Source organism: Siniperca chuatsi, linkage group LG10 (assembly GCF_020085105.1).
Source record: "Siniperca chuatsi isolate FFG_IHB_CAS linkage group LG10, ASM2008510v1, whole genome shotgun sequence".
NCBI classification, from domain to species: Eukaryota; Metazoa; Chordata; class Actinopteri; order Centrarchiformes; family Sinipercidae; genus Siniperca; species Siniperca chuatsi.
Genome location: NC_058051.1, coordinates 9149830 through 9166333, shown reverse-complemented (window position 1 = coordinate 9166333; position 16504 = coordinate 9149830). Strand labels below are relative to the sequence as shown.

At 41.1% G+C, this 16504-nt stretch overlaps 1 protein-coding gene across 5 annotated transcripts in view; it reads right to left on the bottom strand.

Annotated features, from left to right (window-relative positions):
* The window catches only part of tns2a (tensin 2a), a 98576-nt gene that overhangs the window by 78498 nt on the left and 3574 nt on the right, over positions 1-16504 (bottom strand). The window contains exon 1 of one of the 5 annotated variants that reach the window (XM_044210318.1): positions 11572-11718. The exons of the other annotated variants lie outside the window; for them this stretch is intronic. Coding sequence (XP_044066253.1) covers positions 11572-11595 — 24 coding nt within the window. The 5' untranslated portion in view covers positions 11596-11718. Of the gene's footprint in view, positions 1-11571; positions 11719-16504 lie in introns of those variants that run through there. 5 annotated transcript variants of the gene reach the window in all.

Sequence of the window (16504 nt, the reverse complement as noted above, 5' to 3'; positions counted from 1 at the left end):
CTCTTAGACCCCATTCCAACTATCTGCTTAAAGAAGTTTTAACCTTAGTTGGCACTTCTTACAACTACAAACAATAGTTCATTTGAGGATTTTCAGTGAGGATTTAGAGTGCATCAGAGCACAGAGACAGCACTGGTGAAAATGACATATGACCTATTAATTGCATCAGACAATGGACTTGTCTTGTTAGATCTTAGTGCTGCATTCGACACCATTGATCATCACATAATATTATAGAGACTGGTACATTTAATTGGCATCAAAGGAACCGCGCTAAGCTGGTTTAAATCCTATCTATCAGATGGATTTCAGTTTGTACATGTTAACAGTGCACGCCAAAGTTAGTCACGGAGTTCCACAAGGCTCTGTGCTTGGACCGATTCTATTCGCCTTATATAGGCTTCCTTTAGGCATTATTATTAGGAAACACTCAATAAACTTTCATTGTTATGCAGATGATACCCAATTATATCTATCGATCAAGCCAGATGAAACTAATCAGTTAACTTAAGGACATAAAAACTTGATTTTAACTTTGACAAAATTGAAGTTATTGCACTTGGCCCCAAACACCACCAAGACACTATTATCTATTATCTAAAGATATAGTTACTCTAGATGGCATTGCCCTGGCCTCCAGCATCACTTAAAGAGTTAAGTTATCTTTGATCAGGATTTATCCTTTAACTCCCACATGAAACAAACTGGACTGCCTTCTTTCACCTATGTAACATTGCAAAAATCAGGCACATCCTGTCTCAAAATGATGCAGAAAAACGAGTCCATGCATTTGTTACTTCTAGGGTGGACTACTGCAATTCTTTATTATCAGGCTGCCCAAATAAGTCCCTTAAGACTCTCCAGTTGATCCAGAATGTTGCGGCATGTGTACCGACAAGAACTAGGAAAAGAGATCATATTTCTGTATATTAGCTTCTCTGCACTGGCTCCCTGTAAAATTTAGAATAGAATTTAAAATCCTTCTCCTCACCTACTAAGCTCTTCATGGTCAGGCACCATTGTATCTTAAAGAGCTCATAATACCTTATTACTACACTAGAACACTCCGCTCCCAGAATGCAGGGTTACTTGTGGCTCCTAGAGTCTCCAAAAATAGAATGGGAGCCAGAGCCTTCAGTTATCAAGCTCCTCTCTTGTGGAATCAGATCCCAGTTTGGGTTCGGGAGGAAGACACCATCTCCACATTTAAGAGTAGGCTTAAGACTTTCCTCTTTGATAAAGCTTATAGTTAGGGCTGGCTCAGGTAAGTCCTGAACTATCCTCCTGTCTCCTCCTGTCGCTTTCAGCAGGTACTTCCGCCTCCGGAGCTGCAGAGTTTGGACCTATGACTGCAGGCCTCCTACTGCCCCCATGTTCCCGCTCGATAACCGCTACTAGAATTATTATTATTAGTCTTACTATTATTATCATTATAATTACTATTATTATTGGATTAATATTAATACTACTATTACATTATTATTATCATAATAAAAGTAGGCTTAAGACTTTCTTCTTTGATAAAGCTTATAGTTAGGGCTGGCACAGGTGAGTCCTGAACCATCCCTTAGTTATGCTGCTATAGGCCCAGACTGCCGGGAGACTTCCCATGATGCACTGAGCTCCTCTCTCCTCCTCTTCCTTCCATCTGTATGGCTTTTTATCCTGTCACAGTCTGTCATGTTCTCTCCAGCCACTCCCCTTCACTCTGCACTCCCTCACCTGTATATTGATTCCCAGCACCTGTCACCCATCACACACCTGAACGTCATCAGCCACTCTACTCTATAAATTACAACTCCTCACCTCAGTCAGTGTCCGGTCTCGTTAGTATGAAGGACAGAGCTTCTACTCCTGCCACCCATACTCTACGGACTCACCCACGACGCTTCATCAAAACTACTGCTACTCCGAACCCCGATCCCGACTCCTGAGATCTCCAGTTCCCTGAGTGTGTCGCTCCAGCTCCGGCTCCTGTGTGTCTCCGGTCTCCCGAGTGTGTCGCTCCAGCTCCGGCCCCAGTGTGTCTCCAGTCTCCTGTGTGTGTTGCTCCAGTTCATCTCCAGAACTCTTCGGCCATCAGCGAAATAAGGGACGGTATCATTAACCCCTCTCATCCACTCGCCTCTTCTTGGCGAGGTTCTGCCAGGAGTTTGGCCCGCCAAACCTATGGTCATCCACTAATCCCCAACCCGTCTGCCAGCTGCCTGCCTCCAGCCCTGAGGCTCAGCCGCCGCCGCCTGCCTCCAGCCCTGAGGCTCAGCCTTCTCCGTCCGTCTCCAGAGGGTCCCAGCCTTTGCCGTCCGTCTCCAGAGGGTCACAGCCTTCGCCGTCGGCCTCCAGCCCGGAGGTCCGCCAGTCGCCTGAATCCCCAGGCTCAGCCCCGGCCTCCAGCCCGGAGGTCAGCAGCCTGCCAGAGTCCACTCCGGCGTCCAGCCCGGAGGTCAGCAGCCAGCCAGAGTCCGCTCCGGTTTCCAGCCCGGAGGTCAGCAGCCAGCCAGAGTCCGCTCCGGTTTCCAGCCCGGAGGTCAGCAGCCAGCCAGAGTCCGCTCCGGTTTCCAGCCCGGAGGTGTCCTCTCCAGTCTCCTCTCCGGTCTCCAGCCGTCTCCAAGCTCCTGGTCGACCGCCAGAGGCCGCTCCGCTCTCCAGCCCGGCCCAAGCTCCTGGTCGACCGCCCGACACACCGGATCCCTATAAGCTCCCCGGATCGGCTTGGCCCCTAGGGACAGGCCGCGGTGTCGAGGGAAGGGGGAGGTTCTTTCGGCCCTCGGGAGCTGGCCGTGGAGGGGGGGGAACTGTCACAGTCTGTCATGTTCTCTCCAGCCACTCCCCTTCACTCTGCACTCCCTCACCTGTATATTGATTCCCAGCACCTGTCACCCATCACACACCTGAACGTCATCAGCCACTCTACTCTATAAATTACAACTCCTCACCTCAGTCAGTGTCCGGTCTCGTTAGTATGAAGGACAGAGCTTCTACTCCTGCCACCCATACTCTACGGACTCACCCACGACGCTTCGTCAAAACTACCGCTACTCCGAACCCCGAACCCCGATCCCGACTCCTGAGATCTCCAGTTCCCCGAGTGTGTCGCTCCAGCTCCGGCTCCTGTGTGTCTCTGGTCTCCCGAGTGTGTCGCTCCAGCTCCGGCCCCAGTGTGTCTCCAGTCTCCTGTGTGTGTTGCTCCAGTTCATCTCCAGAACTCTTCGGCCATCAGCGAAATAAGGGACGGTATCATTAACCCCTCTCATCCACTCATTTTACCTTTGTGTATAAATAAACTCACTCAGTCTCTTCAACGTTGTCTCCGGTTGTTCTGTCCGTAACATATCCCATTAATGTATGTTACTAACTCGACATCTTCTCTCTCTTCTCTCCTTCTGTCGCTTTCAGCAAGTATTTCTGCCTCCAGAGCTGCAGAGTCTGGATCTGTGATTGTGGGCCACCTGCTGCCCCCGTGTTCCTGCTCGAGAACTGCTACTACAATTGGTATTATTAGTCTAATTGCTATTATTAGTATTATTATTCCTATCACTATCATTCCTATTATTATTATTATTATTATTATTATTATTATTATTTCTTTAATAATAATATTAGCACTACCATTACCATTACTATTTTCTTAAAGTTCTATGTGGAATTTGCATTGTGCTTCCCTCTCTCCCTCCTTCTCCTCCCGCTCACTCAACCCAACCAGCATGCAGCGGAAGGTCGCCCACCCTGAGCCTGGTTCTGCCAGAGGTTTCTGCCACTTAAAGGAAGTTTTTCCTTGCCACTGTCGCCAAGTGCATTATCATGGTGGGATGTGTTGGGTCTCTGTAAATAATATTATAAAGTGTACTGTCTAGACCTGCTCTATAGGAAAAGTGTTATGAATTGGCACTATATAAATAAGATTTAATTGAATTGAAGTCAGCTAGCGCTAGCGTTAGTGTTAGCGTAGTGTTGACCTAACATTAGTTGAAGTGTTGCTGAAAACAAATCTCATAGCGGATTATAAAAACAGCTTAGCGGCACACAGCAACAATGGCTATAGGGAGAAAGGACGACTATATGATCATATAAATATTTTCAGATTTTTATATTAACGTGATTACCGTAGCTGTTGAGCTCAACACAGCTGACTACATGGCTAGCTAGCCACAATTACCTCAGCTAAGTGTCTCATAAAAGGGCTAATGTTAGACTGCTATATGAGATGACACCCTCAATAACAGTCACATTTTGAGTCTAAACAGTATAATGAGCAGATTTACAATAGTTCTAAACTTTCATTTAACTTTGACATGACACATTGGTAATATATTGGGATCCCACGTCCATTCTGTTCTTAAAGAAGAGCGACTGTCTTTTCATAAGAGGACCAGTCTGGTCAATCAGCTTGCCCTGGATACACTTGTACTGGCCCTGGGCCATCAGTTATGTCGGACCCTGGCCCACTTCTAAATCCCTTCTGATACGTATCTTCATTATAACGTTACATTGTTTGAGGGAACTATAACGTTAGGTAACTCAACGCAACAGTCACTAATGCTAACATAGCTCCTCAGAGATTGAAGCTGTTATTTTTATAATTTTGACAATGTAAACAATCGAAACACATTAGTTTTAAGGACTATGGCTGCCGGTAGTTGTTGTTTATTTTGTTTAAATATGCAGAACTGTAATTTTATGGGTTATTGTTGTTTCGACAATTAAGCTAAGATAGCTAATATGTGCTAACATCAGTGTTAGCCTTGTTGGAAGCAGGAACCAAACAGAATCACACACAGAGATAAACAAAACATTCATTTTAGACCCGTCAAATTTTTTTATATGATTAAGTGACAATCATAATATTTTTCTTTAGGAAAAGTGATACTTTTATTCCACGCCTTTCTAAAAGCTCTGTGGATGTATTTTATTAAAAAATATTTGTCTTCATAAAAATGTTATCAATATAACCTTTAATTATGTTAAGCTCAGCAGCCTAGAGAGTACAGACACTCTAAGCCCTCTAGGTCATTTATCATGGGGAAACTTTATTCACTCACACTGTATATGCACCACAACCACAGAAGTTAACCAAACTGGATCCATCTGCCATCACTGACAAATAGTGATGGACAAATCCTCACAAGCATACAGTACATGTGATCATTTGAGCTACAAAGCATCCACCAGCTGGGACCTGCCTAAATTTCCACAGAAGTAATACAATTTGTAAACAGCTACCTGAGACCTCAGGAAGAAAAACTCTACACACACAAGCTACACACAAACACTCACTCACATGTGTATCCCTGGGCTCCAGACAGTCAGTGGAAACAGACAGCCTTCCCCCTTCCTCTTCCCATCCCTGTGTCCTCTTGTGTGCCAGGACAGACCCAACCTCCTCTACAACATCTGCTATGCACAAGAAGGTCCTTTTTCTAATATTTTAGGCTTCTGGCAGAAAAAGGAACCAGAGTTTTCTGGAGTCAAAGAGATACATTTTAACCAGAAATCCCTCCCCTTCTTCGCTGCATGTCTGCCAGCTGTCACAGAACAGTAGCTGGATTGAATGAGGGAGCAGTTGGACACATATACGAGAGATGCACACACGGGCAGAGATTTATGCATACAAATGTAAAAACAAATACACAGAAAGAGAGAGCCATTCATACACACACACACACACATCCCTGGAAACTCTCTTGCTTCTTCCCTCTTTCTTTCTAAAAATGGTCTTGATCTTTAGACAATGATGGGCATTGGGTGGGAGTGGAACATTAGTGACTGGACTGTACACTGTGACCTCAACTTCAGCTGCAGATGGTCAGTGAGGGCACACATGGAAAGTACCCTTGAGGGGAAAGTATTTTTACTGATTTTGTCATTAGAAGAACTCTGAAATCACTCTGAAATCTCAGATCTTTAGATAATTATTTTCAGGCCAAGCGCAGTCACTTTGCTTTGCGTCAGTTTTGCACAACCAAAAATATGATCATTTGATCATGGTGACCTATTTTTTATATAATTAATTTATATTGTTTATATTGTTTGTCTCTGGCACCATAACCAGCAAGCCATTGGCATGGTTAGCCCTCTCACTGATAATGAATTAGGGGTACAAATAATAATTGTTTTCTTTTTTTTTTTTTAATTACTCTGCTGATTAAATTCTTGATCAACCAATTAAAAGAGTACTCCACTGATTTAGCACTGCACACATTGTCGGACTCACAATGTATAGTTAAAAAAATATCACAATCGATGCAGCAGAACCAGAGATGTCTTTTTTATTCCACACATTCTTCTTCCTTGTCAGAACCTGGCGCATACATTACCCGCAATGCAACTCAACTTGATTCACTTGACTGTACAGATTTGGGTGTGTTATGCTAGTCACGGCTGTTGTAGTCTCGAACCAATAACCTCAAGCAGAGTTGAGGGGCAGGTTACAGCGGTCTGATAAACTCACTTCTTTCTAACTCCACACACAGATTTTTTTCATTTTCAAACTTCTTCAGCCCAAACCGACACTATGACTCAAGTGATCTCACTTGAGGCAATTCATCAGACTTTGCACAGCTCCCTCTGGAGCCACAAAATGTTTTATACAACTATTTTCAAATATAAAGTAGTCCCTAAGACCTGAAAACAGACTTTGATGTGTAAAATCGGAGGAGTTCCCCTTGAATCATTTGGTCTCTAAAATGCAGAAAATACTGAAAAATCTCTATTGTAATTTCCTATATTTAAGGTAACATATTCAAATTTCTTATCTGACTAAAAATCAGGTCACACCAGGAAATGGCTGTTGAAGAAAACTTGTACTCCATGTCAATCTTCACTTTGATGAATAAAGAAAATTAAACTCGATCAGCCTTCAGATGTCCTTACTGGAATTTATATTTATTTCAACTCTAATCTGATCAGAGATGATTTTAGTACACAAAGCACAAATGGGTACTAGTATAATCACACCACAGGGAGGGGTAGACAATGTGTCTGTAACCACCGGTCAAGACCAGTTCTCATCCTTGCTCATCATCCGCATAACTTCACGAAATATGTGGTTCTAGAAGTTTGGTATGCAAGCTGGGGATATGCTTGTACTTGGAGGTGTTTGGGGTACAAGTACAATATTAGCTGAGACACATTATCTAAAGATCTAGTTGATCTAGATGGCATTGCACTTGCCTCCAGCACCACTTAAAGGAACCTCAGAGTTATCTTTGATCAGGATTTATCCTTTAACTCACACATGAAACAAACTTCAAGGACTGCCTTCTTTCACCTACATAGCATTGACAAAATCAGGCACAGACTGTCTCAAAATGATGCAGAAAAACAAGTCCATGCATTTGTTACTTTTAGGGTGGACTACTGCAATTCTTTATTATCAGGCTGCCCAAATAAGTCCCTTAAGACTCTCCAGTTGATCCAGAATGCTGCAGCACATGTACTGACAAGAACTAGAAAAAGAGATCATATTTCTGTATATATTAAATTAGCTTCTCTGCACTGGCTCCCTGTAAAATCCAGAATAGAATTTGAAATCCTTCTCCTCACCAAAGCTCTTAATGGTCTGGCAACATCGTATCTTAAAGAGCTCATAATACCATATTATCCGACTAGAACACTGCGCTCCCAGGATGCAGGGTTACTTGTGGTTCATAGAGTCTCCAAAAGTAGAATGGGAGCCAGAGCCTTCAGTTATCAAGCTCCTCTCCTGTGGAATCAGGTCCCAGTTTGGGTTTGAGGGGCAGACCCCATCTCCACATTTAAGAGTAGGCTTAAAACTTTCCTCTTTGATAAAGCTTATAGTTAGGGCTGGCTTTGGTAAATTCTGAACCATCCCTTAGTTATGCTGCTATAGGACTAGACTGCTGGGAGACTTCCCATGATGCACCTTTTCCTCTCTCCTCCTCTCCCTCTCCATCTGTTTATCCCATTACTGCATGTTACTAACTCTACATCTTCTCTCTACAATAGTTTTTTGCTTTCTCATCTCTCTCCTTCTGTCACTTTCAACAGGTATTTCTATCGCCGTAGCTGCACTGGATCTTTGGTTGTGGGCCACCTGCTGCCCCCGTGTTCCTGCTCAACAACTGCTACTACAATTGGTATTATTAGTCTAATTGCTATTGTTGTTGTTGTTGTTATTGGCTTTGTTGCTATTATTGTCATTATTATTCCTATGACTATCATTCCTAATATTATTACTTTATTAATATTTATTACCACAACCATTATATTTTTACTATTTTAAAATTCTAATTTTAATGAGATAACTTCTGTTATGAATTGGCGCTATATAAATAAATTGAAATTAATGCTAGCACTAGTCAGTCACAAAAGCTCTCTGGGTTTCTTTCTGTTTTCGCTGTACTGGGCCATTTACTCCCCCCTGGTATTTGTTTTTTCTTAGGACTGTACATCATTTCATTCAACAAAGAGTTATTGAAAGGGAAAAAGCTCTCCTCACCTAACTGATAGTTAGCAAGCTTGTTAATTCAGTTGCTAAGGGGACAATGATTTCATACAGGTTATTGAACAGATGTAGGCTATATGTAGCAGTCCAAAACCTAAAGATATTTAGTTTATAATCAGGTAAGACAAAGAAAAGCAGTAAATCCACACAATTAAGAAGGTGGAACCAATGAATGTTTGACATTTTTGTTTTGAAAATGACTTAATGATTAATCAATTATCAAAGAATTTGCTGATTAATTTTCTCTCAGTAGACTAACCAATGAATCAATGAATTGTTTCAGCTTTATAATGAATAGAGATCAACTGTTTGCCAGGTCAAATAGCATATGGAGTGCAAATGGTGTGAGCGCAAAGCAGGTTTTCCCATTGACAATCACATGCTTAGTCTACTGCAATAAGAGGGAAATTTCTTAGGTCCTTAAAGGAATTTACAGACTTGACCCTCAGTTTCAGAGGAAATGTCCTGAATCTCCTTCTTGTGACCGGGAAGTTTAATGTCCATCTGAAATGGACAACAACCAAAATTCTTAATTTTGTAATGGCTGCTTATTACAGTATGTTTTATGCACTACAACACACACACACTCATTCAGTGGTGTGTTTGTGACTTGTGTACTTAAATCCCACCGTCCATTGAGAGTATGTCACATGGGCCTATACAGTAAATGGGTTCCTGATCATTTGTTGGCATCAAGGCAATCATGTGTGTTAACCACGCCATTACAAATATAGAATACCAAATTGTTTACTAAGTACAACAACAGTATTGTACTGTTGGTTTCTGAGCATCTCCAGTGGAGTACCTCAGGGTCTAAGTGCCTTGATCAAAGGCAACAGTGTTTGTTGTTGGAGGAGGATAAGGAGGAGCATTACTTATTTATGTGTCCTGCCCATGTTCTCCCAGAAAGTCTGATCTTTTCATCACACGCTCCCTTTTCAATCTAATCAAAATACAGACTGACCACCGCTCATCTGCATTAAATATGGTTCACATAGGAGAAAAATTGATAATAATCATACTGTTATCAGTAAAGGAAAGGTTGGACAATGTTATCTTGTTAATCCGTAGCTGTTTTCATCGTGTTGCAAAGCAGATTAGGAACTCTGACAACACTAACTGACCGATATGTGAACCACACAACAGTCAGTGTTGGCAAGCATACATACACACACCTACAGTTATGTGTGGACTACTACACCAAGCACGTTTGTGTGATCATGCACACACGACAGATTTTTGTCCACAGCATCCTTTTAGTCAACTTGTACTCTTAAAGTGCCCATGGGAAAATTGTCCATTACACACACACACACACACACACACACACATGTTCAGGGCAAGTTGATTGACCAGTCAGTGGTCCGTCCGTGCCAGTGGTGGACTGGTCTGCTTATGAAAAGACGGTCACTTATCTTTAAGAATGGAGTGGACGTGGGATCCCAATATATTACCAATGTGTCATGTCGAAGGTAAATGAAAGTTCAGAATCACTGTAAATCTGCTCATTATAGTGTTTAGACCCAAAACATGTTATTGAGGGTGTCATCTCATATAGCAGTCTAACATTAGCTAGCCATGTAGCCAGCTGCGTTGAGCTCAACAGCGACGGTAGTCACGTTAATATAAAAATCTTATACTTATATGATCATACAGTCATCCTTTCTCTCTGTAGCCATTGTTGCTGTGTGGCACTGTTTTTATAATCCGCTATGAGATTTGTTTTCAGCAAGAAAACACTTTGACTAATGTTTGGTCAACACTACACTAACGCTAGCTAAGTTCACTTTTACTGTAGCTGTCTGTCTAATGTCGAGCGGTGTGGGTTTTAATAGCATTCCTACAATGTACTGTACTGTTTGATTGGATTAAAATGTAAATATTTACCTAATGTCTTATAGTGTAAGGATGATTGAATTGTCATTTTACATTAAGTGCTGCAATATAGGGCCCCTATAATTATTAAATGATAGGGAAAAACGGGTTACCTAAAGCTAGCTAGCCATATCCTTTTACCACAGACAATGTTACATGAAACAACACCGCACAAAGTAATCTAAATCTATAGCTAATGTATAGCTATATGTTGCAAAATGAATTCATTACTGTATCACGAAAGAGTTATCACTTGATATGACTGAGTCTGAGTCTCACTCCACTAGACCATGAAATATGCAGGTTGTGCAACGAACTGGCAACCACTGGAATGGAATGGAAGGGGGGAGGGGGAGTGCGTCATCTAGTGGCTAGATGTTATTAATGTTATAGCACAATAGCACCTTTAACAAGTAAAATTATTCCAAATACTTTTAAATTGGCTGCTTTTAACTTATACATAAGTTTTCTACCTGCAGTAATACTTGCATTTTAATTTTAAAAAAACCTTTCACCAGGTTATCTACCGCCAAAACGCGCTCGTGAGAAATATGTTTTTTCCCCCTCTAACATGACTGACATTAACACTAACTGACGCTCACGCAGTAACAGTGGGGATGGTGGGGGGCTGCTTAACGCATCATATGACCCTATTCAGAACATTTCATGTCAGTTTAATGAAGTGCGACGTATCTATCAACTTCTCAGAGAACAAATCCGTGTAAGTCTCTATGTTTCAAATAACTACTATAGTGAAATAACAGTAGCTAAAATATTATTAAAGTAAATGTGGGACAATCATAGAGAACACTGCATATTGTAACTAAACATACAGTCAGGTACGTTAAGGTCATGAACAGCACAGACACACAGTAGCCTATTTTTCTTTTAAGGGAGCCACCTCCAAATGGTATTATGTCTAACTTTAAATACAACATAACATAGGCTACATAAAGATTTCGACAGAGTAGACAGCCCATACAGACACAACTTAACATGATTTTAAAGTTATGGCGTATACAGAAGACAGTAAAATTCAGAAAGTGCGCAACTGCACAGCCAACACATACTGTATATGCGCATGAAAACGAAGCATCATCCATCCATCTAAAATCCTTCATACAGACTGCAAATACTGACTATTAAGTAACTGGATGACCGATCACCGAATCTAAGACAAACACAACCAGACCATACCGTTCTTTCCAGATTAACAGACTTTGTGATCTTACCGTGTTCATTTTCCCGCTAATCATATCCTCTGGTTTAAAAACTGCCCATCATTATCAGGAAGGCCATCAATAACATGGCCTGCAACTGAGATAACTTGTTTTCTTTACTCCGGTCCACCCTCCGTAGGCCTACTGGGACTGCGGAGGGTGGAGCCACACGCAGCTAAAGCATGTGTATTGTTACTCGAATTTCACCCCCTGATTGGTCGGTTTCTGGAGGGAAGCATAAGGATATTCGATCTGGGTTGGCTGAATGAAACACTATAATATTCCTAGAAAAACCACTGATGTGATTGAGGTGATGAATCCAGGATGTGCCGTATCCTATCTTCCCTCCTAAAATAGTATTTATCACATTTGATACTTTTACAGTATACATAAACAAATTTATAATGTGTTTGTGCTATCCAATGTTATAGTCACACAAAATGTAAAACTGTACTAAACAACAGAATTAGTCATGTCCTTCACAACAAGGTCAAAACTATCTTATGGTAGGTGGATCTGGGTGCGACTTTGCAAAAAAAAAGATGAGGTCATTAGGGAAGTAGTGTTCCCCAGATCTAAGATGCATTTGAAATCTTAACATGTAAACAAACATGTAGCTATGTAGCTCTCAGACACATGTTGAGGCATTTTGATATGGGCCCCATGTGCAGGAGGTGGCTCTGGGCCTCCTCATCTCCACCATGTGTAACAGACATGTCACATGTTTATGTCAAGAAATAGCACATGAATGGGGACAAACTTGATGTAGTCTGCACAGTATCAGTACAATAGTACTACTAAAGTATTTCAGTCCAGACACTCTAGATCAGTGGTTCGCAATCTTTTTTGTCTGACCTACTGTACCCCCACCGCCCAAGTACCTCTTCAGCAGCACCACCCGTCATGTTCTAAATGTGTTCATTTGAATGAATTTTAAACTAGGTGTTATATAATATTATTAAGTATATAAAAGTGGATATTGTTACAATATTTTTTTTCAAGGCTTGGTCTCTTTTTTTCAGTAGGTTCAGTCAAGTTTTGTATTTGTTCTGCTATTACTTGGAGTGGCAGAGGCTGGATGTTTCAAACGTTTAAATTCATTATTTTTTAGCTTCTCTGGTCACCTGCTATTGTCTATTCACTCAATATATACCTCCAATACACACAAACAGAGATGTGCCTTGATTAACATCTGCATTGACACTGCTGCTAGTAGCTGAGTAGTGACTAGTGTATTGTAGCAGCACCTAGTGGTGAAATAAGAGAGATGGACCAAGTGAGTTAGAGTTGCTGCTTTGACAAACACATCTCTTGATATTGATCACCTTTTAATGTTTTTTGAACATAACTTCTCTGCAGCTAGTGAGTCTCAGTCATTAATACAAAGAATATCTAGCTTTATGATACTGTGAATGTAGATGCAATGTTTGAAATTAAACTGAAAACATGCATAGAGCATCTTTGCATTTTTTTATTTTTAAAGGCAAAACCAGACAGCAGTCTAAGCTGATTCACTATAATTTAAACAAGCAAAACATTTCTTATGTCATTCCTTGCCAACTATCTGTACATGCTTATGGTTGTGATTATACTCTACAGTATATATGCCCACATATGCACATAGGTTCATTCCTTTAGAGTCTTGCATTTTTAATTAATCATTTAATTCCCTAGCATCAGACTCCTAATGCACAGAGCATTATTTCTGTCTCCTGCCTCAATCTCTTAGTCACTGCCATATGTGTTTGATGTGCAGATATGAAGGCTGTTGTGGAAAGGTAACAGGAAAAAAGGAGGGTGTTGAAGAGGAGGAGAGATGGATTAAGTAGTACAAAGTAGTAAGGTGAAAACATAATAGGAGGGACAGGGGAGGCCACATGTGAGATTAACAAAATACAGAGGGACCCTGAGAGACAGGAAGCTGGTGCTTGGAATTGGAATGAGGGGTTAAGTCGGTGAGTAAAGTGGGGGATGGTCATGTTGGAAGAAAGATGGAGATGATTTAAGGAGGGGGAATCCTGAATCAAGCTTTCTCTGCACTTAGACAGACACTAAATGGCTGCAGTGGACACCATAATGCAAGGAGCTTGATATCGGGAAACACTGCATGAAATATTACATGGACGCCAGATGTGTTTTTGTCTAGTCTGTCTAGAATGGAGACTTTAGAGTCCTGAGGATGTGGAAGGACATAGATCAATTATGGAGGTAAATGAGAAAGAGGTGGACAATGTGGGAACCCGGGCCAAGAGGAAATGGGGGAGGAGGAGGCTAGAAAAGGGGCCTGTGTGGCTTGACGAAGGATCGTGTGAGACAGCACTACGCCAAAGACTGATAAGGTGCAGCTGTTGAAGAAGTGAAAGAGCAAGAATGCATTGGGAAGAGTGGGTTAGACATACAGATACTGATGACAGAAATGAGCACATGTTCACATTTATTGTGTTTAATAAAATCTTTTCTGTCAGCCAACACTGCTCTATCACAAACACATTTTTCAAAACTTGGACAAGTGTCAAGCTCAACATTTGTGAGTGTAATAAAAGAAAATATTTCTTGCAGTTTTCTGTGTTTCTTTTAAGGGCGGTGCTGGGATTTGTTGGGCGGTTTTGCAGACTTACTGAGGGAGGAAATGGTTTATATTTTTCCCTTTTCCCTTGACCAGCTTTCATCTGCATGCCCGCAACACACAACAACAAGCATTCCTCAAATTCTGCTCAGAGTTTGGGACCAATCAAGCCGTAGCAATCTAGTGTATGACAGCCACCCCCTCAGTCTGGAGTTTAGATTTTTTCTAACATGCAGGAGTGTGAGAATTACTTCTATTTCTTTTCTACTCTTTTCTGGATGTTGGGGAGGGGGTCTATATTTAACCCTAACCGGTCAGTGCTCCTTCCTGTGTTGGGTGTGTGTTTGTAGTGAATGCCTGTGGCTCAAGGCCATGGCCAATCTAAACTTTGTTGCTCATAAAAAGTAACAGGGACGCTAGACAAATAAATATAAAACCACTGTCACAACGCCAGGTCTCTATGTATTTCTATTTATACAGTATCTATTTACAAACAGCAGGTTGAAAGAGTAGAATGAACTTAAATTTCTAGATCACTAGCATTACTGTATGAGCAACTTCCAGTAAGTTTGTCAATTTTAGACATTGCTGTAGAGTTAGGAACAAAGCAGTATTATGTTACAGAAAAAGAGATCAACATATCACCCCTGACCTTAACAAAACTAAAGCTAAGTTTATGCTCGACGCAGTGTCCCTGGTCCGAGCATGCGCGCTCCAAAAATGATGTCATGAAGTATCTTACATTGAGTGTAAAGTTTCCGCAAGTCGTCACGGCGTGTGGTCGTGCACCCCTGAATATTTGTACCTAGGTGCTCACTGCACTTTTCATTTCAAGATGGAAGAGTTCAAAATAGTAGTTACTGGCTGTAACTCCAGTTCTATGAGTATGTGCGTAGTCCTCTAACGGGCTTCGTTATTGGTTTTGCACAATGTACTGTTCAATAAACAGATTCTGATTCTGGCACATCACTAGCGTCGCTTTTGACTTTTTAGTCGTCAACAGATCAATGCATACTCATGCCACGGTGTCTCGTGTATAAACAAAGCTTAAGCATCTACAGCCACACTAGCAGCTTGGTGAGGCTGTACTTAGGCACAGCGGTGCTTTGAGCAAAATGCTAATGTTAGCATGCTAATATACTCAAAATGACAATGCTAATATGCTGAATGTTTAGCAGGTATAATACCACATTAACCATCTTAGTTTAATGTGTTAACAAGGTAACATTAGCTAATTAGCACTAAACATAAAGTTCAGCTGAGGCTGATGGGAATGTCAGTAGCTTTGGTCATAAACCAAAGTACTGGAAAAATGAAAATTCACCAAAGTCATTACAGTTCAACTTGAGGGAGCATGAATGTCTGTACCAAATTTCATGACAATCCATCCAATGGTTGTTGGGACATTTCAGTCCAAAAATGTCAACCTTATGGTTGCACTAGAGGAAAAGTTAGGGGATCACCAAAGTCATTAGGATTAATCCTCTGGGCACCATGGATATCTGTACTGCATTTCATGTCAATCCATCCAATAGTCGATATTTCAGTCTGGACCAAAGTGGTGGACCGACTGACAGACTAACATTGCTATCTACAGAGCCATGCTGCTAGCATGGAACAGATCCTGCCATTCCATGGCAATGAAGGCTGTGAGGGAATAAGTGTCATATTAAAATTCAACTGCCAAGTGATTCCATTAATGACTCTCAAACTTGAACCCTTGGCTGCACATGTAGGTGAATTAAATACATGTTTATTATGATGCCTGCCAAGATATTAAGACATTTAACTTTCAATGCCAATATGGTCTGTTTGTGATCATAACACACAATAGGACAGATCAGAAAAAGGATTTCATGACAAGGATATAACCTCGAGGTGGCAGTACTTCTGGCTCACCTACTTTGATTTTTCCCACATGAATTCTGCACCATTCACTACTGTTTGGTGCTTTATTTTTTAAAGAGTACCATATGAACAATTGTCTCTCTCAGACAGAAACTGTTTACTTCAAGAATCCATTTTTAGAAGGTTGTTTATTGATGCTCAGCCACTTTCCATCAACAACTGTTCAAGAACCATTGGACAGTGTGGCGGTAAGCCGTATTTTGAGTAAATTTGGCTAATATGAGGTGAATGATAAAATGAAATCATAAAAGGCTATGGATAATCCAATAATTAGCTACAAGTAAATCATGAAAAATCCATCATTTGTAAAATAACACCAATACTCACACAAACCATTAATGACACAAAATTGAGACAGAATTCTGAATGATGTGTTTTGACCCACCCTGCAAACTGCGAATACGTATCGTTCTTCAGTAGTTTAGGAGCAGAAACAGTTTATATATTGCAGGATATGCTTTGAAAAATGAA